Source organism: Bos taurus, chromosome 4 (assembly GCF_002263795.3).
Source record: "Bos taurus isolate L1 Dominette 01449 registration number 42190680 breed Hereford chromosome 4, ARS-UCD2.0, whole genome shotgun sequence".
Taxonomy (NCBI): domain Eukaryota; kingdom Metazoa; phylum Chordata; class Mammalia; order Artiodactyla; family Bovidae; genus Bos; species Bos taurus.
Window position 1 is genome coordinate 87,169,937 of NC_037331.1, and position 27,078 is coordinate 87,197,014.

At 39.9% G+C, this 27,078-nt stretch overlaps 1 protein-coding gene across 11 annotated transcripts in view; it reads right to left on the reverse strand.

The window, feature by feature from the left end:
• CADPS2 (calcium dependent secretion activator 2) overlaps window positions 1-27,078 on the reverse strand; it is a 580,156-nt gene that overhangs the window by 435,471 nt on the left and 117,607 nt on the right. For all 11 annotated transcript variants that reach the window (XM_059885593.1, XM_005205640.5, XM_059885595.1 and 8 more), the window contains 1 exon segment: window positions 2,042-2,155. In XM_059885593.1, the coding sequence (XP_059741576.1) occupies window positions 2,042-2,155 (114 nt within the window).

A 27,078-nucleotide genomic window follows, 5' to 3' on the forward strand; every position in this document is an offset into this window, starting at 1 on the left:
CTAGGCAGAGTACATCATCAGAAACACTGGGCTGGAGGAAGCACAAGCTGGAATCAACATTGCCAGGAGAAATATCAATAACCTCAGATATGCAGATGACACCACCCTTATGGCAGAAAGTGAAGAGGAACTCAAAAGCCTCTTGATGAAAATGAAAGAGGAGAGTGAGAAAGCTGGCTTAAAGCTCAACATTCAGAAAACTAGGATCATGGCATCCGGTCCCATCACTTCATGGGAAATAGATGGGGAAACAGTGGAAACAGTGGCTGACTTTATTTTTCTGGGCTCCAAAATCACTGCAGATGGTGACTGCAGCCATGAAATTAAAAGACGTTTACTCCTTGGAAGGAAAGTTATGACCAACCTAGATAGCATATTCGGAGAAGGCAATGGCAACCCACTCTAGTACTCTTGCCTGGAAAATCCTGTCGATGGAGGAGCCTTGTAGGCTGCAGTCCCTGGGGTCTCTAAGAGTTGGACACGACTGATCGACTTCACTTTCACTTTTTACTTTCATGCATTGGAGAGGAAATGGCAACCCACTCCAGTATTTTGGCCTGGAGAATCCCAGGGACAGGAGAGCCTGGTGGGCTGCTGGCTATGGGGTAGCACAGAGTCGGACATGACTGAAGCGACAGCAGCAGCAGCAGCAGCAGCAGACAGCATATTGAAAAGCAGAGACATTACTTTGCCAATAAAGGTCCGTCTAGTCAAGGCTATGGTTTTTCCTGTGGTCATGTATGGATGTGAGAGTTGGACTGTGAAGAAAGCTGAGCACCGAAGAATTGATGCTTTTGAACTATGGTGTTGGAGAAGACTCTTGAGAGTCCCTTGGACTGCAAGGAGATCCAACCAGTTCATTCTAAAGGAGATCAGTCCTGGGTGTTTATTGGAAGGACTGATGCTGAAGCTGAAACTCCAGTACTTTGGCCACCTGATGCGAAGAGCTGACTCATTGGAAAAGACCCTGATGCTGGGAGGGATTGAGGGCAGAAGGAGAAGGGGACGACAGAGGATGAGATGGTTGGATGGCATCATCAACTCAATGGACATGGGTTTGGGCGGACTATAGGAGTTGGTGATGGACAGGGAGGCCTGGCGTGCTGTGTTTCATGGGGTTGCAGAGAGTCGGACACGACTGAGCGACTGAACATAAATCTCTCTAGAGTTGCATTAAGCAACTTCTGAGGCACACACATCATCAATTAATCACTAACCTCAGAAATCTGTACATCCAGTTACTCTGTTATTCTTGCAAAGATATTTCCCTACCTCAGAAAGTTCAGACACATTGTACCTCTACATTTTTCATCTGTACTAGCCTAATACGGCTTTGCATGTTGTTTTTCAGTTGAGAGGTGTAGTTATGTGCACAGTGGAAGAAGTCCATGCCCAAAATGAGTCTGAAGTCCTTAGGGAAAAAAAGGAAACTCTTAACAACTACTGGCCATTCACTGAAGCAATTAATGACCCTGAGTGAAAACTGATGCCCATAGGAAGTCCACAGAGAATTCCTGATGAGTCACAAGCTAAAATCAGAAGAAAGAGAAAGTTGGGATTGTAGTATTTCTCCGTCAAGAAAAGAGTTCCATTCATTGTCATAAAATTAGTTACTGGCTTTAATTATTACAAAAAGTTTAGTGAACAGAATGGCTCATGTACTATTAGCAAGTAATATTTAAGGGCTTATTAACTGCTATTTAAGATAGGAATTTACTATTGAGATTCTGATTAAAAAGGATAAATTAGACATGCGGACCCACAGATAGCTAAGCGCAGCTCTATCAATCAGTGCCAGAAGATTTTTCTAAACAGCTTAGTTCTCCACAAAAGATCTGAATAATTTCCAATTCTGTTTATCTCTCAAAACCAGGCTGTGGAATTAGTTTTTAAATTGCAAAAGAGAATCAACAATGCTTTCAAGGAAGGCTGCAAACTCACAGCCTTCCTATTATACGTGTGAGCTTCTTAAAAGGGGAAGCCATTAAAAACATCTTTTAAAAGGCATCAGAATGCCAGAAACAAAGCTCTTCAAACTCACCTCATAGTAACTCCGAACCGCATTGCAAAATGCTTCGTCGGCTACAATCTGGGTTTCCCCATTGAGGAAGGCCTGGAACCGTTCTTTCAGTAACTGTAACTGCTGCTTGTTAAGCTATAAGAAAAAAAGAAATAGGGGGTGGAATCAGATTAAAAAAAAACTGGCTAATCCATGACACATAATGCTTTTTAAGAGTTATATTTGCCACATGTGTCTAAGACTCAATACTCAGAATTCACTTTATGGGTCAATTTTTAAAAGCTTGTAAGTTACTGCCCCCAGAGAAGGCAATGGAACCCCACTCCAGTACTCTTGCTTGGAAAATCCCATGGACGGAGGAGCCTGGTAGGCTGCAGTCCATGGGGTCACTAAGAGTCGGACACGACTGAGCAACTTCACTTTCACCTTTCACTTTCATGCATTGGAGAAGGAAATGGCAACCCACTCTGGTGTTCTTGCCTGGAGAATCCCAGGGATGGCGGAGCCTGGCGGGCTGCTGTCTATGGGGTCGCACAGAGTCGGACAGGACTGAAGCGACTTAGCAGCAGTAAGTTACTGCCCCACGAACTTTGGAATACCTGATACTGAAAACGGAATCCAAATTTCTGCCCCAAACAGCATTTTTGTGATGACTACACTCCAATCTCTTTGCAGAGAAAGGGGAAAAAATCTAAAATTCAAATGAAAAGTTAACTGCCTGCCAGCTGTCCTGAACAGAGGGCAGAGGGATAAGAATTCTTGGAGGTGAGTGGACAACCAACAGCTCTGAACAGGACAGGAAAGACAGAGACTCAGAGAAAGAATTCTCTAGAAAGGACATCTGTTGGATGCTAAAAGCTTGGATTATCATGAAAAAACATCTCAGTGCTTGAGCTGTGATAAAGGGATGATGAGGAGGGGAACAGAGAGGCAATGGGGGCAGTGAGTGCATCTCCAGGCAGGCGAGGGGAAGGCAGTGACTCAGGGAGAGGAGTGTAAGTTTACAACCACGTTTGCTCACCTGGAGCTATCTACCAGGTTACGGAGGGTAGGTTAGACACGGACCATGACTTACTAACCACATCTTCTAGTCATCAACTACAAGCAGAAGCAGCTATTTCATTTCTACAGCTCACTGCAAAATGAGAGCGAGGAGCCCCTTAATGAAAAAACTGATTTCAAGACAGCAGCAAAAGAGCATTCAACCCGGCATGGGACCCTTCTAAGCAGGAGCCCGTGTGGCCGCTCTAAACACAGCTCACAAACACATAAAAAACATACATACATATATATATATATATATATATATTTTTTTTTTTTTTTTTAAAAGCTTAACTGGAGACAGAACATAGTCTTGCAGAGAAAACAACAAATCCTGAGATATATAGGGACAAGGAAGGAGTGATCTCTCCATTTCAGTCATCCTCATCAGACTGTTAAAAGAATTCAGCCCAGTTCTGGATTCTATGGAGAGTTGTGAAGCATTTGGAATCGTGCCTAAGACAAAATGATTAAAGGATTAGAAAGACTAAACAAGCTGGGATGATCTGGCTTCGAAAAGAAGGTTGATATGAAGTAAGTTTAAAACTGTTCAAAAGGCTTGTTAAAATGCCATTCAAATCAGAGAGACATGCTCTTTCAAAACATGGGTTTTATTTAGGACTCTAACAAACAAGACAGCCTGTGAAAAAAATCACTGCTGGTAGAAACAAATTGATAAAGAAGTGTCCTACTGTGCTCCAGTGTAAAAAACCTCTTGCCCTGAGCAGTGGAAAGAGAAGCTGCTGCTACTGCTAAGTCGCTTCAGTCATGTCCGACTCTGTGCAACCCCATAGACAGCAGCCCACCAGGCCCCCCAGTCCCTGGGATTCTCCAGGCAGGAACACTGGAGTGGGTTGCCATTTCCTTCTCCAGTGCATGAAAGTGAAAAGTGAAAGAAGTCGCTCAGTCCTGTCCGACTCTCAGCGACCCCATGGACTGCAGCCTACCAGGCTCCTCCGTCCACGGGATTTTCCAGGCAGGAGTACTGGAGTGGGGTGCCATTGCTTCTCCAATGCATAAAAGAGAAAAGTGAAAGTGAACATTCCATTTTTCAGGTTATCTTCTTCATTTTAGGGAAAGCTAAACCAAGCTGGAAAGCAGGAATATCAACATCATATTACATTCTCCATTTCTATATAATGTACAGAGAATGAAAGGAGGTACCTTGTGTGTGTGTGTGTGTGTACTAGCAAGGCAAATTAAGCCCATGCCTTTCCTTCTCTAAACACAGTTCACCAAAGGGACCAGATGGAAGGAGGATAGCAATTGCTGAGACCACTGATAGCACTCTAGTTGCCAAGCACCGGGAATTGCCAAGGAGGGCTTCAATTTGCAAACCAAGTGTCCAGGTATTCAGAAAATAGTGGAAAGAGACTCGGGAGGGATGACAATGACCTGGAGAGGATGTCAATGATCATTTGTCCCATCTCCCTTGTTTGAGAAATAAATATTATTCAAAACCTAGAAACTGGGGCATCTTTATTCAGTTTTCTTCTATCAGAGGCATTTTGTTCTGTAGGAACTCCTTTAAATCTCTGCAATTTCTAGTTTGCCAGTGTTTTGGTTTAGCCATTGTTGCGATGAGTTATGTTCTGGTGATTACGACATGGAACATTCCTGAATATGAATGGAGAGAAGGAGATTTGCACAAACCATCTTCTTAGAAACTCTTAACAATGCTCATGTCCTTCACAAAACATGCCAGAGCATTAGGCTTCAACTTTTTTATAGATAAAAATTACTGTAGTTACATTTAAGACATAAAATGATAGCTATATTATAACAATATATGAACAGTCAATCAGAAAATACTTTATTAGCACAGAGAAAAGGTCTACAATTCCGTATAAAAGAGATATGGAGGAAAAAAGGCAATTTAAAATCTATCAGTGGGAAGGCAGAAAGCAGAGTTTCCAAAAAGCTATTTGCATTATCAAAATAAACTGTATTATAAATCAATAGATAGAGACCAATGTAATAGACCCAAGAAATAGATTCAAATACAACTAGAAGTATACTATAAAATACCTTTATGGCACCTCAAATCAGTAGTAAAAGATGGTTTCTTCAATCAATGGTGTTAGAATAACTAGGTAGCCATGCAGAAAAAATTAAATTGAACCATAACACAAGGTTACAGCCCAAATGAATTACCTGTAACTTCTTATACCATAAAGGTATAAAGAAATGGGAGAAATCCTTTAAACACTGATATGAGAAAATTTGTTTTAAATCATGAATCAAAATCTACAGGTCCTAAATTTAACTGCATAAACATTAAAAATAAATTAAAAATAAATTGTGGTAATCATTTTTCCACATAGATATGTGTCAAATAATTACATTATATACTTAAACTTACAAAATATTATAGGTCAATTATATCTTTAAAAAAAAAATAAATTTAGCATTAACAAAATCACTGAGGGAAAAAAAGGCCAGGAAAAAAATACTTGCAACTCATATCCTAAAGAACTAATTTTCTTTTTTTTTTTTTTCCTTTTTTTTATTTTTTACTTTTAAACTTTACATAATTGTATTAGTTTTGCCAAATATCGAAATGAATCCGCCACAGGTATACATGTGTTCCCCATCCTGAACCCTCCTCCCTCCTCCCTCCCCATACCATCCCTCTGGGTCGTCCCAGTGCACTAGCCCCAAGCATCCAGAATCGTGCATCGAACCTGGACTGGCAACTTGTTTCTTACATGATATTTTACATGTTTCAATGTCATTCTCCCAAATCTTCCCACCCTCTCCCTCTCCCACAGAGTCCATAAGACTGTTCTATACATCAGTGTCTCTTTTGCTGTCTCGTACGGGTTATTGTTACCATCTTAATTTTCAAACACACGTATCTTGGAAATTGACAAGAGTCTAACCTATAAGACAACAGAAATATAGACTAAATGGATACACTCAGAGAAATGAATCAAGTTATGAAAGCATGCCTAACAATTTACATTTTTCTTTTTCTAACTGAAGTCTACATGAGAGCAGAAGGATTCGGGAAGATGATGGAATAGGAAGCACCAGAAATCTGTCTCCCACCTAAATAACAACTGCATTGGCAGTATGTGTCTCATGTAAATATTTTGGAACTCTGGAATCCCTTTAAGGCTTTCAACATGACAAGGAAGGCTTGAGTTAAAACTGCAGTTAATTTTAACCAATTTCAGCTCTGCACAGTAGCACTTCCCACCCCCTCAAGACCCATAGTATCTTAAAATTTTAAAAAAGCCAACAACCCAACTTTTCATAAGTTACTGTTTTCAGTCACTAAGTCATGTTTGACTCTTTGCAACCCCATAGACTGCAGCACGCAGGGCTGCCCTGTCCTCCACTATCTCCTGGAGTTTGCCCAAATTCGTGTCCATTGAATAGGTGATGCTATTTAACCATCTCATCCTCTGTTGCCCCTTTCTCCATTTGCCTCAATCTCTTTGATCATCAAGGTCTTTTCCAGTGAGTCAGCTCTTCACATCAGGTAACCAAATTATTGGAGCTTCAGCATCAGTCCTTGCAATGAATAATCAGGATTGATTTCCTTCAGGATTGACTGGTTTGATCTCCTTGCAGTCCAGGGGACTCTCAAGACTCTTCTCAAGGATCACAGTTCAAAAGCATCAATTCTTCAGTGCTCAGCCTTCTTTATGGTCCAACTCTCACATGTGTACATGACTACTGGAAAAACCATAGCTCGGACTATATAGACCTTTGTCAGCAAACTGATATCTCTATTTTTTAATGCTCTGTCTCAGTCTGTCATAGCATTCCTTCTAAGGAGCAAGCATCTTAATTTCATGGCTGCAGTCACCATCCACAATGATTTTGGAGTCCAAAAAAAAAAAAAATCTGTCCCTGTTTCCACTTTTTTCCCCTTTTATTTGCCATGAAGGGATGGACTGGATGCCATGATCTTAGTTTTTTGAATGTGAGTTTCGAGCCAGCTTTTTCACTTTCCTCTTTCATGCTCATCAAGAAGCTCTTTAGTTCCTCTTCACTTTTTGCCATGTAAATAACACTACATCCAAATAGTGGTAATCCTATTAGCTTTATGAAAAAAAAATATGACCAAGTTATCCTATGTACTGATATGAAAAGATCTTCAAAATATCTTGGGAAAGGAAACAATATAGAAAAGTACGTAAAATAAGCCACCACTCCCATTTTTATTCTGAAAAATCAGAACATATATTTGCTTCCATACACAGAAACTATGGAAGAAGGATGTCCTTGGACACTGGACATATGGAGAATAAGGATGAAAAAAATTTTCAACTTGTATCATTTTATTCATTTTAAGTTTTAAATCACAGGATACTTTTTATATACTCAAATTTTAATTTTCTTTTTAAATTAAGTTTTAATAGCCACTTTACACATTTTTAAACTCAGAACAATTATAACCCCCTGCACATTGTTTAAATCAGATCATCCTGCAGAAAGGCTGAACAAACCAATTTACTTTTTTCATTTCTCCTTTCAGGTATAAGATTTGAACTTGACTGTGTATCCCCCACATCTTTTTTTTTTTTTTTAATTTCAAGGTTGAGAATTTCACAGAAACAGAAAAAGCTGTAACAACCATGGTACTCAACAGTCTACTTAATGCATTACCATATCAAGTAGTTGCTCAGTTTCCATTTGAGCCTATTAAAACTAAAATAGACACACACATACACATGCTACCTTTATACCTCACTATGAAGCTCATTTTAATTTTAGACATCTATGAAGGAAAAACTGTGGTGTTGGAGAAGACTCTTGAGAGTCCCTTGGACTGCAAGGAGATCCAATCCGTCCATCCTAAAGGTAATGAGTCCTGAATATTCATTGGAAGGACTGATGTTGAAGCTGAAACTCCAATACTTTGGCCACCTGATACGAAGACCTGACTCATTTGAAAAGACCCTGATGCTGGGAAAGATTGAGGGCAGGATGAGAAGGGGACGACAGAGGATGAGATAGTTGGATGGCATCACCAACTCAATGGACATGAGTTTGAGCAAGCTCCAGGAGTTGGTGATGGACAGGGAAGCCTGGCTTGCTGCAGTCCATGGGGTCACAAAGAGATGGATATGACTGAGCAACTGAACTGAACTGATGAATGAAAAAAACCTGGTTCCCTATGCCTTTCATAAATGCTAGTTCTATACTATCTAAGACCAAACAAACTAAATGTTACTTCTCTTCTTCAATACAGGCATTCAGGAACTTGGAGACAGGTACTAGAATAAACTTTAGAATAAACTTCTATTCTAGAATTAAACTCTAGAACAAACTTTCCCAGTTCCCTCCAACAACCTAAGAGTACTCTTTGGTTTGTCTGTAAATTAAGCATTACCTAGTTAAGCAAAACTTACTTACATAATACTAAATATAAGAAAGCACTCTGAACACTACAACATCATGACACTCATTAGAACAGCAATGTCCCTCCTCAAATATACTCAATAGACTGATCATGATTATCCTAGGGTCATGTGGCCAACACAGACAAGTGGGAGAAACACTTCCCACATTCTAAGCACTCTGTGTCTATTAGTTCAAACTAAAACAAATGAACTCCTCCTGGCAGTCACATCAACTGACTCATATCATGCTTATAATCAACAAAAATTCTAAAATATTCTTACGTGTGCTTCATCAAGCCACATTTCATCTTAACTCCATTTACTTGATCCATTGTTCCAGTTGACTTTTTTTCCTTGGGATTGATTCCTTCACTCCATGACCAAAGAACCCTCCCAGCTGTTATAACACTAACATAATAAGATGCTATCTGCAGTCTTCAGATAATTATAAAAAATCAGTTCAGAATTAAGCAAAGGGGGAAACCTGGCATATGCATACCTCCTATTTGACATAATTGATTAACATTTTGGAGGGCAGCCAGTTTTATTTGTCAGCCTATATTTTAGTTTCATCCATGGACTGTCTTCACACTAGTCTATTTACTAAAAAATGAATATTTTTCTAAAGTAAAAAAAAAAATTGACCACCTGAAATTATTTAATGGGAATTTAGAAGAGCTTTTTATATGAAACTAAACTAGAACATAAATATCCTTGCTAGAAATCAGCCTTATATAAAGAACACTTAAAATACTAACAGTTACAGCTAAGTTTTATAAATCTGGTCTTGCAGTGATAATTTATTCATAATAATGGTGGCCTCAGAAAAAATACTTGCAGAGTTCACAGATGGTGTATGTTCCTTAGAGTGTTGGGGTTTTTTTGGTTTGTTTTTTTAGGTTTTATTTTTCTCCCTGTTCAAATTATATGCTAGTCTTTTCATTCTAAGTCATGACCAACTGAAGGATTAGCCCGAATCCTGGCTACAGCTGGAGCCCAACCATTATGCTACTCAGGAACTGGACAGCCACCACTGTGTGAGCCTGCCTTGACCTGCAGTCCTCATCATGAGTGTTAACACTCATGGCAGGCACTGCACGACCTCCTGGTGAGTGAAGGAGACCAGCAGCAGACTCTACAGCAGAGTGGCAGGTGACCAGTGGCAGAGGTGGGGGGTGGCAGTGGGTTGGTGTACACAAAAATCTTAAATAAAGTAGAAAAACACTCTTCAAGGAGGTAAAGGGTTTATTCCATGTAAAGATGGTCTCAGAAACGCACAAAGGCATAGCTTTAACTCCCGTTAATGAAACGAAGGAAAAGATATTAGCTGGAGATTATGGGACAGGTTTTGCTTTTTCCTTTGCTATGGACACTCTGCCAAAAATATTTGCTTAAAACCACTGGAAAAATAGCCTTCTAGGTTTCTGAAACAGACTTCCCCAAACTGCCTGTCAGAACAGAGTAACAAAGGAGTTCCAGCCCATCTCATACATTATACAATCCTGTGGGAGTCACTGCTATTAACAATTTCCTATCCAAAATCACTGCAGATGGTGACTGCATCCATGAAATTAAAAGATGCTTACTCCTTGGAAAGAAAGTTATGACCAACCTAGACAGCATATTAGAAAGCAGAGACATTACTTTGTCAACAAAGGTCCATCTAGTCAAGGCTATGGTTTTTCCAGTAGTCATGTATGGATGTGAGAGTTGGACTATAAAGAAAGCTGAGTGCCGAAGAACTGATGCTTTTGAACTGTGGTGTTGGAGAAGACTTTTGAGAGTCCCTTCGACTGTAAGGAGATCCAACCAGTCCATCCTAAAGGAAATCAGCCCTGAATATTCATTGGAAGGTCTGATGTTGAAGCTGAAACTCCAATCCTGTGGCCACCTGATATGAAGAACTGACTCATTGGAAAAAACCCTGATGCTGGGAAAGATTGAAGGCAGGAGGAAAAGGGGAAGACTGAGGATGAGATGGTTGGATGGCATCACCGACTCAATGGACATGAGTTTGGGTAAGGTCCGGGAATTGGTGATAGACAGGGAGGCCTGGCATGCTGCAGTCCATGGGGTCACAAAAAGTTGGACACAACTGAGCGACTGAACTGAACCAAATGACTTCTCACTCTGTTCTATCACTGCAGGTATTTCAGACATGTGAATACGTGAATATGCCCAACTAAGACTACAAATACCATCCTCACCTGACAATGGGCATAGTCAAGTGACCAAATGAAAGCCCGTGAGATGTAGGCAAAACTGTGTGTGATTTCTAGGAAACCATAAAGAATAGCTGAAGCAAGCCCCTCCTTGCCTCTTTCCTCTGTTTCCACTGGCTGAAATTTGACCTGCTAACTAGAACTGTCACTTAGCCCAAGATGATGGTGAAGCAATAAGATAAAAAGAGCCTAAGACCCTCCCCAGTGCAGAGCAGTCACTACAACCCAGGACTGCCACCTCCCAACTTCCTTTTATACGAAAAAGAAATGAACATCGCTATGAATGGCTTGGGATTCCCAGGTGGCACCAGAGGTGAAGAACCTATCTGCCAATGCAGGAGATGTAAGAGATGTGAGTTCAATCCCTAGGTTAGGAAGACCCCTTGGAAGAGTGAATGCAACCCATTCCAGTATTCTTGCCTGGAGAACCCCTTGGGCAGAGGAGCCTAGCAGGCCACAGTCCACAGGACTGCAAAGAGTCGGACACGACTGAAGTAACTTAGCACACACACACAAACAGATCACTCTTTTGGGGGAGTGGGGGTAGGATAACTGGTCATATGGCTGAACCAAATCCTAACAGCTAGAAATCTCAATGACACACCCCATTAAGAAGGCAATGCCCTAGCACTACCATCCCTGGCTAGTAAAGCTTATCCTGATTCACTCTAAACCAAAATATTCTTTCCATATGCTATATTATATGAAAAAGTCCTCATTCAGTGAACTTGCCCCAGTGAACAGTGAATACCAGACTCCAAGTGCCTGAGGCAGCCTAAAAATAAAGTTATTTGGACAGACAGTTGTACTGGTCCCACAGTTATTGAAACAGGGAACTTTTAAAAGCCCCAGGTTTGCAAATACTGCTTTAACATATTTTATAATAGCATGTACACTAAGTGATGAGTACAGAGCAGAAAAGTCCATTGCATTGTGGACAATGGGCCCCAGGTGCGGCTTACCAAGCTGCTAAATATGACTTCTACCCACACTCTCACTGACCTGCTAGTCAAAATCAAACCCCAGCAAGATTACAAGTCATTATAGGGGATGGTCTTGGGGGAGGGGAGCTTCTAGTGAACACAGAAACTAGGAAAGTTAAATCCATGATTTTATGAATTTCCTTGCTGCATTATACTTAGCCCATTTCACATGTCTCATTAACCCCCCCCCAACCTTCTAGGAAGTTCATCCTCATTTCACAAATGAGGAAGTTAAGCATGTTGCCTAATTGCACATCTAGGAAAAGATGGAGCAAAATCTCAACCATTATCCTGATCTAAAGGGTACATTCTTTCCAACCTCCATTTTATCCTGTTTCCCTCATAGCCACACTTTTTTTTCCCAATAAGAAGTATTTCATTCCTGTATGTATTCACTTATTAAAAGTCCCCTCTACACTAAAAGCAATTTGAGGATGAGAACAGCACAAATTACTTATTAAAATAGTGCCTCAAACCACCACAATGGATGAGAAAATAGCCTATAATAGTTCTCATCACTCACTTCATCAATTAACAAGGTTATATATGACTTGGAACTATGACAAATCTAGACACCATATTAAAAAGAAGAGACATGACTTTGCTGACAAAGGTTCGTATAGTCAAAGCTATGGTTTTTCCTGTAGTCATGTACAGATGTGAGAGTTGGACCATAAAGAAGGCTGAGTGCCGAAGAATTGATGCTTTCAAACTGTGGTGCTGGGGAAGACTCTTGAGAGTCCCCTGGACAGCAGTGTGATCAAATCAGTCAATCCTAAAGGAAGTAAACCCTGAATATTCATCGGAAGGACTGATGTTGAAGGTCTAATACACTAGCCACCTGATGTGAAGAGCCAACACATTGGAAAAGACCCTGATGCTGGGAAAGACTGAGGGCAGGAGAAGGGGGTAACAGGATGAAATGGATGGATGGCATCATCAATTCAATGGACATGCGTTTGAGAGAATTCCAAGAGATGGTGAAGGACATGGAATCCTGGTGTGCTGCAGTCCATGGGGTCACACAAAGAGTTGGACACCACTTAGCAACTGAACAACAACAATATATAATGGGCCACTAGAGTGAGTAATTAAGAGCACAAGCTCTAGCTTAAGACTGCTGTCTGTATTCAGGATACTCCACAATCTGTAGGGTCTTCCACAGGTCACTTCTAATGGTCCTCATTTTAACATAAGCTCATCAAAAGCGAAACCAAAGGCAATGATTACTTTTATGTGTCAGCTTGACTGGACCAGGGGATGCCCAGATAGCTGCTAGTTATTTCTGAGTGTATATCACTCAGTTTTTCTATAAGAGATTAGCATTTGATTCAGTAGACCAGATAAAGAGATCCACCCTCACTAATGTGGGCAGAAATCAGGTAATCCATTGAAGGCTGAATACAATGAAATAGGCTGAGGAAAGGCAAACTCTTTCCTTGAGCTGATAGGTCCATCTTTTCTGGCCCAGGGACATTGGAGCTCCTGGTTCTTGGGGTCTTTGGACTCAAGATTGAAGATACCACATGCCTTCCTCACTTTTCCAGCTTGCAGAGGCCAGACTATGGGACATTCTGCCCTTCATATTGCTTGAACCAATTCCTGTATTATATTTACACATATAATCTGCTACTGGGCCTGTTTCTCTATAAAACTCTAATACACCAATCACCATAAATAATAACAGCTTTAGTAATCTGGTGCAATCAAGCAATTTAGAGATGACTGGGGTCATGTACGGATGTGAAAGTTGGACTGTAAAGAAAGCTGAGCATCAAAGAATTGATGCTTTTGAACTGTGGTGTTGGAGAAGACTCTTGAGAGTCCCTTGGACTGCAAGGAGATCCAACCAGTCCATCCTAAAGGAGATCAGTCCTGGGTGTTCATTGGAAGGACTGATGTTAAAGCTGAAACTCCAATACTTTGGCCACATCATGCGAAGAGTTGACTCATTGGAAAAGACCCTGACGTTGGGAGGGATTGGGGGCAGGAGGAGAAGGGGACGACAGAGGATGAGATGGCTGGATGACATCACCGACTCAATGGACATGAGTTTGGGTGAACTCTGGAAGTTGGTGATGGACAGGGAGGCCTGGCATTCTGCAATTCATGGGGTCGCAGAGTCGGACATGACTGAGCGACCGAACTGAACCGAACTGGGGGCTGGAGGTAGGGGTCGGGGTAGAAAGTTCAAAGAGAAACCTTAGGACCCACTCTGAGATGTTCTTACTCTAATGAAAAGTCTCTCTCTCCCCCATTAAGGTCTGACAAAAATCAACAAGGCTTCCTCAAAAGTCCAATTTTGGAGGTTTACTATGGAAAAATAGTAGGAATAGGAAATAGTTCAGGATAAGTTTTGCTACCTTATAGTCCGACAAAGGTTGAACAGTCTGCCATGAGCCATCTTTCAAACTCTAGCCAATGGTTTCCTACAAATAACACTAGTGAATTATGTCAAGACACATCATGAAGGAACTGCCTTTTTGAGACAATTTAATTTCCCCCAACCAAAAACTATTGTGTAATTTAATACCCAGTACCTTATACTAGCTGACTACTTATACATAGCAAGCACATTACAAGGATTCTAACCTCATTACAAGGATCACTTTAAACTTTTTATCAAGGTGGGTTCCTTGTTTAAAATTGGAGGAAACCGACTCAGAGAAGTGAATAAAGTAGTCCAATTCATACAATTTGGGGGCAGAGACGGGTATATCCACTGGCATGCTCTTAGCCACTGGCAAACCTTGGGGTTTCTTCTGGAACTCCCCAAACCCCATTCTTCATACTCATGTCAAGACAGGGCTATCAGAGGCTAGAAAAGCCAAACGTGATTTGATCAGACTGAGGAGGCAAGGAAAAGCTCCTCGTTTTCCCCTTTACCTTCAAACATCTCATCATTCTCCTCCACATTACTGAGCCTTTGAAAACACTTCCCTCTGCCTGGAATATCCTTTCATCCTTTATGAACATAACTCAGATGAAACCTCCCAGAAATCATCTTCCTTCTGCTCCCCCCATATTAAGTCATCCCATCCTCTCTGTCCCTTTTGCACCTCATACACACACGTATCATTTGCTTCACATGGCTTTCTCCTTGCTAAGGGGCAGACTCCTTAAACAGCAATGGCAGTTACCTCTATACGTCCCCTTTCCCCACTAAGGAAAATGTTTATTGATTATGAATTTATCCAGAGGGGAAGAAAATCCAGAGTGGAAGAAAATATCACCACTCACTACTGCTTTTCTGGGAATGTATCCCATCACAACCATGACAGAAGACACTGGCAGAGATAAAACTGAATGAAGAAGAGGGAACAAACAGTCTTAGAAAAGAATTCCAATAAGTGTGTCCAATAAGTTCGTGGCCAGACTCGGTGAGGCATGAAGGAAAGCAAAGGGTTTCTTTGTCGAGCTGTAATGTGAGTGGTTCTGTTTTGCAGAGGATATTGTTCTCAGGCAGGAAGAACTTAGTGCCTAAAAACCATCTGGTATTTCATCGCAAAGTTTCATATGCTGGAGACATATTTGCAAGAAACAGTGATTTTACACTCATTTTAAAGAACTCAGACAGGCTCAGCAGTAGACACGGGCTGGCCTAACAGCTCAGACACACTGACCAGCTCCAAGACACAGAATGGCCTTTTCCAGTAGATAGTAAGTAGTCTGAGATAGTTTCTTTTGAAAGAAGAAAACATGATATAAATTTGCTTTCCCCGAAATGTTTGCAGTTTTACTTTCTTTCTAAAGCAGGGGTGTCATGGATGAGAAATGGCTCTCTGTAAAGAAGACAAGACTGACTAGCAAGGAAGGTAAGGGATTTTCAGCTTGTCATCTTTGTGAACCCATCCTTCTGACATACGTACACATCAGATCAGTCAGATCAGATCAGTCGCTCAGTCGTGTCCGACTCTTTGCGACCTCATGAATCGCAGCACGCCAGGCCTCCCTGTCCTCACCAACTCCCAGAGTTCACTCAGACTCACATCCATGGAGACAGAGCCATCTCATCCTCTGTCGTCCCCTTCTCCTCTTGCCCCCAATCCCTCCCAGCATCAGAGTCTTTTCCAATGAGTCAGCTCTTCGCATGAGGTGGCCAAAGTACTGGAGTTTCAGCTTTAGCATCATTCCTTCCAAAGAAATCCCAGGACTGATCTCCTTCAAGGGACTGGTTGGATCTCCTTGCAGTCCAAGGGACTCTCAAGAGTCTTCTCCAACACCACAGTTCAAAAGCATCAATTCTTCAGCTCTCAGCCTTCTTCACAGTCCAACTCTCACATCCATACATGACCACAGGAAAAACCATAGCCTTGACTAGACGAACCTTTGTTGGCAAAGTAATGTCTCTGCTTTTGAATATGCTATCTAGGTTGGTCATAACTTTCCTTCCAAGGAGTAAGTGTCTTTTAATTTCATGGCTGCAGTCACCATCTGTAGTGATTCTGGAGCCCAGAAAAATAAAGTCTGACACTGTTTCCACTGTTTCCCCATCTATTTCCCATGAAATGATGGGACCGGATGCCATGATCTTCGTTTTCTGAATGTTGAGCTTTAAGCCAACTTTTTCACTCTCCACTTTCACTTTCAACAAGAGGCTCTTTAGTTCCTCTTCACTTTCTGCCATAAGGGTGGTGTCATCTGTATATCTGAGGTTAGTGATATTTCTCCTGGCAATCTTGATTCCAGCTTGTGTTTCTTCCAGTCCAGCATTTCTCATGATGTACTCTGCATAGAAGTTAAATAAACAGGGTGACAATATACAGCCTTGACGAACTCCTTTTCCTATTTGGAACCAGTCTGTTGTTCCATGTCCAGTTCTAACTGTTGCTTCCTGACCTGCATACAAATTTCTCAAGAGGCAGATCAGGTGGTCTGGTATTCCCATCTCTTTCAGAATTTTCCACAGTTTATTGTGATTCACACAGTCAAAGCCTTTGGCATAGTCAATAAAGCAGAGTAGACTCTATTAAGAAAAATATTAAGTCTACTCCATTAATTTGGTGATGGTGCGTTTGACTGAAAGCTGAAGAAGCCCCAGCTCAAAACAGCCTGTTAAACAATAAGAAGGATTATTATCACATATCTCAAAAAGTCCAAAGGTGAGAGGGTTCCAGAGTCAGTTAACTTGGTGACTCAATAAACTCATGGAGGACCCAAACCTTGTCCGTAAGTCTGTATCCTCCTTGTGTTTGCTTCTTCACAGATTTATTGTCTCCAAAGAAATGTATGTCAAATCTGTGCAAGGCATCTTCATGCAACAATAAGGAAAAATGGAAGAAAATATTCCCTTTCTGAAAAAGAGAGGGAGGAGAAAAGATTTTCCCCCACAGGTCACAGGCCAGAAATGATTCATGCACCCATTCCTAAAGAACTCACTAAAGGAAAGTAAATATTATGGCTGACCAATGAAGAGTCACCCAGAGACAAGAAGAAATCAGGCAATCCTGTTTAAAAAACAGGAACCATGTATCTGAATAAAATCCAAAGTCTGTTAAGGAAAAAGTAGATAGAGGACAGCTACCATCTGGTCAACTAGCTCTGCTGTCTGTCCTGACCTTTCCAATAAGGAGACCTGAATCAAAAACCACGTAAAAAATAATCAACTAACATCTCGTAATGCCTAACACAATTTCCCTCAGTTCAGTTGCTCAGTCGCGTCCGACTCTTTGCGACCCCATGAACCGCAGCACGCCAGGCCTCCCTGTCCATCACTAACTCCCAGAGTTTACCCAAACTCATGTCCATCGAGTCAGTGATGCCATCCAGCCTAAGAAATAACAAAATTCTGTCTCTACCTAGGACAGAAATCTTAGCTGCAACAACTTTAAAAATGTCAAATGAACTAAATCATACTGATTATTGCATTTATACTATATACTTGGGGACAAAAATGCAAGGGTTACATTACTCCCTTAACAATGAAGATTATTTCACACTTCCTTAACTTTACAAAATTTAGCCAGCAAAAAAATGCCATACTACCTCTAAGCCATCATACATGTTGGCAAACTCAAGGATCTGTGAAGATTAAACAGATAAAAATCCTCTTCAAGATTAACATTAAAATAACTGAACCACCTAGACTAACATAATATAAATATTTGCTTTAGATTTTTGGATTATAAAAGCAACTCTGAATTCAAATACAAAAGACTGCTCCTAGGTAAAGGCAAATGCTTAGCACATCTGTTCACCAAGTAAGGTCAAAAAAAGAGAACATAGTGATTTTCTGCTTAAGAAAGTGAACTCGCTCAGTCATGTCCGACTCTCTGCCACCTCATGGCCTGTAGCCTACCAGGCTCCTCCATCCATGGGATTTTCCAGGCAAAATACTGGAGTGGGTTGCCATTTCCTTCTCCAGGAGAGCTTCCCGACCCAGGTACTGAACCTGAGTCTCCCGCATTGTAGGCAGATGCTTTACAGTCTGAGCCATCAGGGAAGTCCATTTCTGCTTAAGAGAGAACAACAAAATAAGTGTCCATTCTATCACAAAGTTAGCTTTCAAGTAATTAATACACACACACACACAGAGGGAGTTTCAACAACGGCAGAGAGTGGAAAGGCCCTGAGCTCACCTCCTCTCATAGGCACACCAAAATTATAACTATTTATAGAACAACTGGGGACAGGCCCCACCCACCAGTGGCTCAACACCCACTCTGGGACATCCATGCCCTGCAGTCAGATGTCAGCACATGGCTCTTCTCACTAGTGGGTGGGCACCAACCCCAGAATCTCCTGTACCCCAACTCTGCCCTCCAGTGAGCCAGCACTAGTCTCAGGAACCCCCAGGGTTTCCCAAACAGCCATCTCATGAACTAGTTCACCCATCAGGTGGCAGCCTTAGAACAAGGCAGGATCTAACAGCCAACCAAACCAGGAGCTAGCCATGTCCTCCCAGACAACCTACAGTGGTCAGCCTGTCATAACAGAAGGACCCACACAGCCCACTTAGAAGGCAACCCTGGAGCATATGGCTCTCGGAATTAGAGGGGAATGTGCTGCTGGGACTCATAGGATGTCTCCTACAAAACTGTGCTTCTCCAAGACCAGGAAATATAACCAACTTCCCAGATACACAGAAATAAAAAAACAAGCTAGGCAAAACGAGGCAATAGATGTCCAGGTCCCAAATGAAGAAACAAGAACTAAGTGAAGTAGACACAGGCAATCTACCCAAGAAAGAGTTCAAGGTAACGGTTGTAAAGACGATTGAAGAACACAGGAGAAGAAGAAAGGATGAGCAGGGCATGAAAGTTAGGGGAAAAAAATTTTTTTTAACAAAGAGAAAATATAAAGGACAACCAAACAGATGAAAAACACAATAAATGAAGCGGAAAAGACACTAGAAAAAATCAGCAGTAAACTAAATGACAAAGGAATAGATCAGTGAGCTGGAAGACAGTGAAGGAAATCACTGAAGCTGAACAGAATAAAATAAAAAAGGAAACTAAAAACAAATGAGGGCTATTTGAGACTGCAGGGACAGCATCAAATGTACCAATATTCATGTTATAGGGGTTCTTAATGGAAAAGAAAGGGGTAGAGAACATATTTAAAGACATAATAGTTGGAAATCTCCTTAAATTGGAAAAGGAAATAGACATCCAAGTCCAGAAAGAGTCCCAAAGAGATTAGCCAAAGAGGGCTATACCAAGACACACTGTGATTAACACAACAAACACATTTCTTGTAAAGTTGACTGGGTGGTGCTGAACTCTTTCAGCTTTTGCTTGGCTATATGCTTTTGAATTCTCGATCAAATTCAGTGAGGGCCTTGCTGAGTAGAGTCATCTTAAGGCAGGTTTTCCTTTTCATCACTTTACATATACAGTGTTACTCCCTTTTGGCCTGCAGAATTTCTGCTGCAAAGTCAGCTAATATCCTTATGGGAGTTACCTTGTTTGCAACTTGTTATTTTTCCTTGCTACTTTTTATGTTCTTTTTCTTTAAAAATGAAAAGATCTGAAAAGACATTTTTCCAAAGATGACATACAAATGGCCAATAGGCATATGCAAATTTGCTCAATATCACTAATCAGAGAAATGCAAAGTAAAACCACACTGCGATATCACCTCACACCTGTCAGAATGGTTATCATCAAAAAGATCGTCATTAATAAATGTTATTGAGGATACAGAGAAGAGTAAATCTTTGTGCACTGTTGGTGAGAATGTAAACTGGCGCAAGCACTATGAAAAACAGTATAAAGCTTCCTCAGAAAACTAAAAGCAGAACTACCATACGAACCAGCAATTCCACTCCCGGGTATACATCTAGGAAAAAAAATAAATAATGAATTCAAAAGGATACATGCACCCCATATTCACAGCAGTATTATTAACAATAACCAAGATATGGAAGCAACCTGCCCATTAACAGATGGATGGAGAAAGGAGATGTGGTATATACACAACGGAATACTACTCAGCCATAAAAATGAAATTCTGCCATTTGCAACAACATGGACAGACCTAGAGAGTATCATGCTTAGTGAAAAAAGTCTGAGAAAGACAAATATTGTATATTATCAGCTATATGTAGAATCTAAAAAACTAATGAATATAACAAAAAAGAAACAGAGTACAGATGTACAGGATAAAAAAACTAGTGATTACTAGTGGGACAGGGAAGCAGAGAAGGGCAGGACAGATAACAAGATTAAGAAGTACAAACTACTATTTGTAAAATAAGCTAAAAGGATATATTGTCCAGCACAGGGACTTATAGCCAATATCTGTAGTATAAAGTCTAAAAACTAAGAATCACTACATTACACACTTGAATATACTATAAATATATCTCAATAAAAATTTAATGTCTTCATTTCAGATCAAAAACAGGTATTTTAAAATGAAGCCTGCTCTTGGGGCTAGTTAAGCTGAACAGCTAGCTGTTGTGTGTTCCACTTCATCTGAGCAGGGTGCCTTGCCCTCCTTCCAGACTGTGGGCTTCCAAGGTATGTGTGCACTTGTGCGTGCTCAGTCGCTTCACCTGTGTCAGACTGCTGGCAACACTAGGGACTGTACCCTGCTAGGCTCCTCTCTCCATAAGATATGTCAGGCAAGAATCCTAGAGAGGACAGCCATTTCCTTCACCAGGGGATCCTCTCAACCCCAGGACTGAACCTTTGTCTCCTGTGTCTCATGCACTGCAGGTGGATTCTTTTATCCACAGAGTCACCTGGGAAGCCCTAGGATTCCAAGGTAGGGCTGCCAAGCTAAACACAGGAGGTCCCATTAAATTTCAATTTCAGATAAATAGATAATGATTAAACATTTACATTAAACATTCCAGATAGGTTTTACTATAAGTATACCATGAAATATTTGGAACATACTTGCAAATAAAAATTATCCATTATTTACCTAAAATTAAAATGTAACTAATCATCCTATATTTCATTTGTAGTATAGCTTTTGATCTTAACTCTAAGTCTTTGATAACATCTTTCTTTCAGTCATCAGGTTGTCTGTTTCTGTCTAGTTATCTTTGCCTCTTCAGACTTGATAATGTCTCATAGTTCCAGTCACGTCCAACTTCTTAATCTTTTCAGTGCTGCCTGAAAAGGAAACTCAGAGGAAATTTCCACAGCAGAGCTCAAGCTGCTGTGCAAGACTAAATCCAGGCAAACAGATGAGATGCCACAAAGAGGCAAGTCTGGTTATTTCTCTATAATAAAAAACCATCAAGTTTCCAGATCTGGCTAATCATAAACTTTGAGAAGCTTTTTCAAAAATGTACATACTGAATACCTAACCTACACCGACTATTTCCGAATTCTGAATAGAGGGACCTCCTGGAAAGCTATTCAGTTTTTAAGCTCTGAAGGGGCTGATGTTCAGCTAGGTTAGAGATTTGCTGAACCTGGTATTCATTAGTTAAACAAATCTACTCAACTAAATCAAATGGTAGGAAGGTATCAATGAATGATTTAGACGTCTATGGCACAATACTTGGCTACAAACTTCAGAATTTTAATTTTTGACCCACCTAGGATGGAATGATAGATACACATGATACACAGGATAGGACTGAAATAAATTTTTAAATTAGGCTTTTACCCATGACAAAAAAACAAGAGCAGATTCATCCTCTGGTTAGTGTGATGATAAATCATATTTTAAGATATAAGCGCTTCTTAGGTGTTACATCCTGCCCACTAGAAAAACTTAGAAATGATGACATCTGAAGCAAAGTTCTCACTTAGGACAACCTAACCTTAACTTGTCTGGATCTTACAGAAACTGGTGAGTTTACACTAAACCTATAAGCTTTAAAAAACAAAAAGAATATAAAACCGGCTATAATGTTGAGAAATTAAAGCAATTTGAACAAACACGGAAAGGCTCTGGTTACACAAACAGAACAAACCTCCAAATACAACAAAAACCGCAGGGGTGGAGCCGGATTACCGCACAGGCCGCTCACCGGTGACCAGATGTCCCATGTATCACCACACAATACATTGGTTTAAAGAGAGAATCTAAAATTATACTAAACACCCATAAACAAAGACTTGTAAACAGTGAAATGCTGTGTCATTCTGGTCATGGCCTATGCGTTTTGCTCCTGAAACCCTGTCACCTGGTACAGGGGCCTTTGGTTCCACTCCATCTGCTGCCCACCTACTGGGAGACACAGAGCCAAGCCAGCTTAAAGGAGAGTCCTTATTCACTTCATTAATATTTAGAAATACTATCAGTTCCATTTTATACAAGAAAACTTAAAATCACAAAACAGATGTCCAAGAAAACTCAAAAGGAATTCAAGATGCCAAAAACTAAAAGATATTCTAGGATGTGAATATATAGAACAGAAAACTTAAATATTTTGTGCTACAATGGATCTGAATTTTTTTTTTTTCATACTAAAGAAATTATCCTAGGGTTAGTTTCTTTTCAGTTAATTTCTCTCATGAAAATCCTTTTAACAAATACCCCTGATCCTATATCTATTTACATTGCTAAGTTACAGAACCACCCAAATTTGTTTTTGTAGCAAAGAACAGCACATTCCACACTTTCCAGAACAACTTTCTGAAGTCCTAAGTATGACAAATTCCTGAAATGTATCTGAATATCACAGTGAAATTTAGCTACAAAGGGAGGTGAATAAATATAACATCAATACAAGAAATCAATATATTAACAATCACAAATATAATTTAGCATCAAAATCATTAGTATATCTCAAGGAATTACATGAGGTTATCAAAGTGAAAAATTGGTGGGTAAATTTTAAACAATTTAAAAACTTCCATGAGACCGTTTTGTGGTTCATCACATCTTCCAAATATTAGTCACTCGCCCTATTCTTTGTCATTATAGAATGAAGACAGTTTGGTAGGCAAACACTTTGGAGTATAGTACTGTTTGCAGGACCCCTCTCTTGTAAATATTCCTGCAATATGTTAGTATGTAAACCCATCAGTTCCTTACAACACAAAAGCAGCATAAATGCAGGAGAGGGTGTGGAACAAAGGGAACCCTCTTACCCTGTTGGTGGGAATACAAACTGGTACACCCACTATGAAGAACAGTATAGCGACTCCTTAAAAAACTGGGAATAGAAGTGCCATATGACCCAGCAATCCCACTCCTAGGCCTACACCCTGAGGAAACCAGAATTGAAAGAGACACATGTATCCCAATGTTCACTGCAACACTATTTACAATAGCTAGGACATGGAAGCAACATAGACGTCCATTGGCAGACGAATGGATAAGGTAGTCATGGAACATATACACAATGGAACATTACTCAGCTGTAAAAAGGAAAGGAACGCATCTGAGTCAGTTCTAATGACGTAGATGAATCTGGAGCCTATTATACAGAGTGAAGCCAGAAAGAGAAAGAAAATACTGTATATTAATGCATAAATATGGAATTTAGAAAGACAGTACCAACGATTCTACATGCAGGGCAGCAAAAGAGACATAGATGTAAAGAAAAGACTTTTGGACTCAGTGAGGCCTAAAGCCTTAAATGATGCTTGCTTCTCTACTACTGCATCACCCTACAATTTTCTAAATGCATGAAAACAGGAAACTAAACTTTAGAGCATTAACTGTCTCAACTTTTTAACATTTCTTCATATACACAGCGAATGAGCGATTCAACAAATTGAGAACCTTCTATATTCCAAGTACTGCAACAATGACAGGGAAGACAAGAAAGAAATGCCTACTCTCAAACAATAGAGATATTTTTTTGGGGGGGGGCGGGGGAAATCCACATTTTCCAATACTTTGTAAAATAACCTAATACTTTGAATGAGATGTTTGAATACAGTTATGGTTGAAGAAAGCAGAATTTTTTCTTCCTATGGTCTTGGATTATAATATAGCACGTTAGACAGTAGCAATGGCCGTCAAAAAAGATGAATAATTTAAAATATACTCAGTTGAGTACATACAAATACAAATGCTTGCATGAATCTGTGGACATATATACACCCCTACCCATCTACTGGGGGTCATATTTTACACGGTGGAGCATTCCAACCAACGTACTGCAGGTGGCCCTTTTTGTTATTCTTAACCACTATTCAAACCACTATTTAAACTGCTGGATCATATTTAAATATTATTTCAATAGCTCAACTTTCTTAATGAAGTAACTGTCATTTTGGCAGATAAAACTTGATGCAGAGCAGTCCCCATCAAGTGCTGGACAGTCAGTTCAGTCACTCAGTCGTGTCCGACTCTGCGACCCCATGAATCGCAGCATGCCAGGCCTCCCTGTCCATCGCCAACTCCCGGAGTTTACTCAAACTCACGTCCATCGAGTCGGTGATGACATCCAGCCATCTCATCCTCTATCGTCCCCTTCTCCTCCTGCCCTCAATCCCTCCCAGCATCAGTCTTTTCCACTGAGTCAACTCTGCACATGAGGTGGCCAAAGTACTGGAGTTTCAGCTTTAGCATCATTCCTTCCAAAGAAGACCCAGGACTGATCTCCTTTAGAATGGACTGGTTGGATCTCCTTGCAGTCCAAGGGACTCTCAAGAGTCTTCTCCAACACCACACTTAAAAAGCATCAATTCAGTAATAAACAAATCTCTCTCTCTGCGTGTGTCTGACTCTATGACCCCATGGACTCCCTGACCTCTGGCTAAATCTGTCAGTAAAACAAATTTAGTCACAATCCCTTCATAATCAAAAAGTGTTTAGTATACACATAAAAAGTGCTTAGTTCTCACTTAATTTGCTTCTCTTTCATAATCTTTCCTTCTAACAAATAAAGATGTTACCATCACTACATCATTATTATTGTTTAATATTGTCTTCATTATTATTTCCTTATTTTAGTACTTCTAAGTTGAGTTTGTGTGAATTTTATGAACTTTATTAACTATAACTGGTAATAATAAAGTGAAAACAAATTGACTCAAGGGAACTGGACAATGGGAAAAAATGTTTGCTTTTAAAATAATAAATGCAATTTACTTAAAAGGACTAAGCAAAAGAATCTTGAGAGTTTTGAAATACATATTTAAAAATTTTAATCTTATGCTTATAATATCTGTATCATGGGAATTTCTAGATTTTAACTACTGAATTAGATAAAATTCATACCTCAGTTCAGTCGCTCAGTCATGTCCAACTCTGCAACCTCATGAATCGCAGCACGCCAGACCTCCCTGCCCATCACCAACTCCCGGAGTTCACTCAGACTCACGTCCATCGAGTCAGTGATGCCATCCAGCCATCTCATCCTCTGGTGTCCCTTCTCCTCCTGCCCCCAATCCCTCCCAGCATCAGAGTCTTTTCCAATGAGTTAACTCTTCGCATGAGGTGGCCTCAGTATGTCCTAATCCTATTTTAAATTTTTTGAATAGGCTGTTTTACACACTCTTCAGGAAACAGGTTTCATTTTTGTAAATCAATTTTCTAAATTCCTCACAGCTCAGTCTCCTTCAAAAGTTTGTATTTAAATAGATTTTTATGGATCTGTTTCTGCTAAAAAGCACTTTTTAAATAAAGACTGTCCTCTGATGATAGTCATAGTTTTGCCACTAATTAGGCAATATGATGAGGACAATACAAAATCTAGATTTGTGTACTCTTAACAATTTTATGCAAAAAAAAAAAATGTCTCATGTAAACATTATCAAGTTAAGCAAAAATACCAAGCTAATCAGGCTGATACCTTCCCATAATACATCCATCTTAAATACTAAAAATCTATGAATTTTAATAGCTTAGCAACAGTTTCACAAGCTAGGTTACAGGACTATCATACTGAACTCACGGACTCAAGGTCATGCAAATAAGAGCTAAAACCAAGTCTCTCACCAAAACCTATTTCATCAGCTTACACACATGATCAATACCATGTCATGAATATGGTACTGTATGGACACTGTATTGTATAAGGGATGAATGAAGCAAAGGATAATGGAAAGGTGCCAGTTGTCAAAATTCTTAGTAGAAACAAAGATGTCAGATGACAGAGACAACACAAATTCACATTATTTTATCAAAAGAACTCCCATTATATATTAGTGAATACCCAGTTATGAAAAATATTTTATAAAAAATTAAGTCACTGAGAAGTAATGCTTGGAATAACACTACTTGCTTTGTAGAGAAATATACAAAATACTGGGTATAAAATATTCTGTGCGGTAGAAGAAAACCATGAAATCAATAAGACATTACACAAATGAGGCCTATGTTTATGTCTACACTGACAGGAATATGCAAAGGCTTTGACACCAAGAGTTGATTCTGAAAACATTTCAATTAACACATCGTTTTCTTCCAAACAAGGCTTCCTATAGAAGTTCGCCTGGATTCTACACGAAATTATGTTAGCAAAAGAGTGAATATAATATAATTCAACTGCATTGTCCCATCTGTTTTCAGCTTTTATGTGAAGAAACAGGATCAGCGCATCGTTTGTTGCCTACCATAGTGTACTAATGGTACAAAAAAGTTTAGTAATGAATTTTAAGCTAAAAGTATTTTTCTCTTTAAGAAAATTATTAACGCTTTATTTTCATTTTGCGGATTTGTTGCTGGATGTGAATGGATTTAAAAGATGGCTAACTTAATGGACACTACAGAACCAGAATGAACTAACTGAAAATTATAAGGAGTCCATAAAAATAGCTCAATGCATACTGACAAGGTCGATTGTTTCAAAATAAAAAAGCAAAGTCAGAAAGTGAGTTTAAAACAAGTCCCTATTACTCGGCCAACAAAGGTTCATCTAGTCAAGGCTATGGTTTTTACAGTAGTCACGTATGTATGTGAGAGTTGGACTCTAAAGAAAGCTGAGCACCGAAGAATGGATGCTTTTGAACTGTGGTGTTGGAGAAGACTCTTGAGAGTCCCTTGGACTGCAAGGAGATCCAACCAGTCCATTCTGAAGGAGATCATTCCTGGGTGTTCTTTGGAAGGAATGATGCTGAAGCTGAAATTCTAATACCACCTGATGGCCA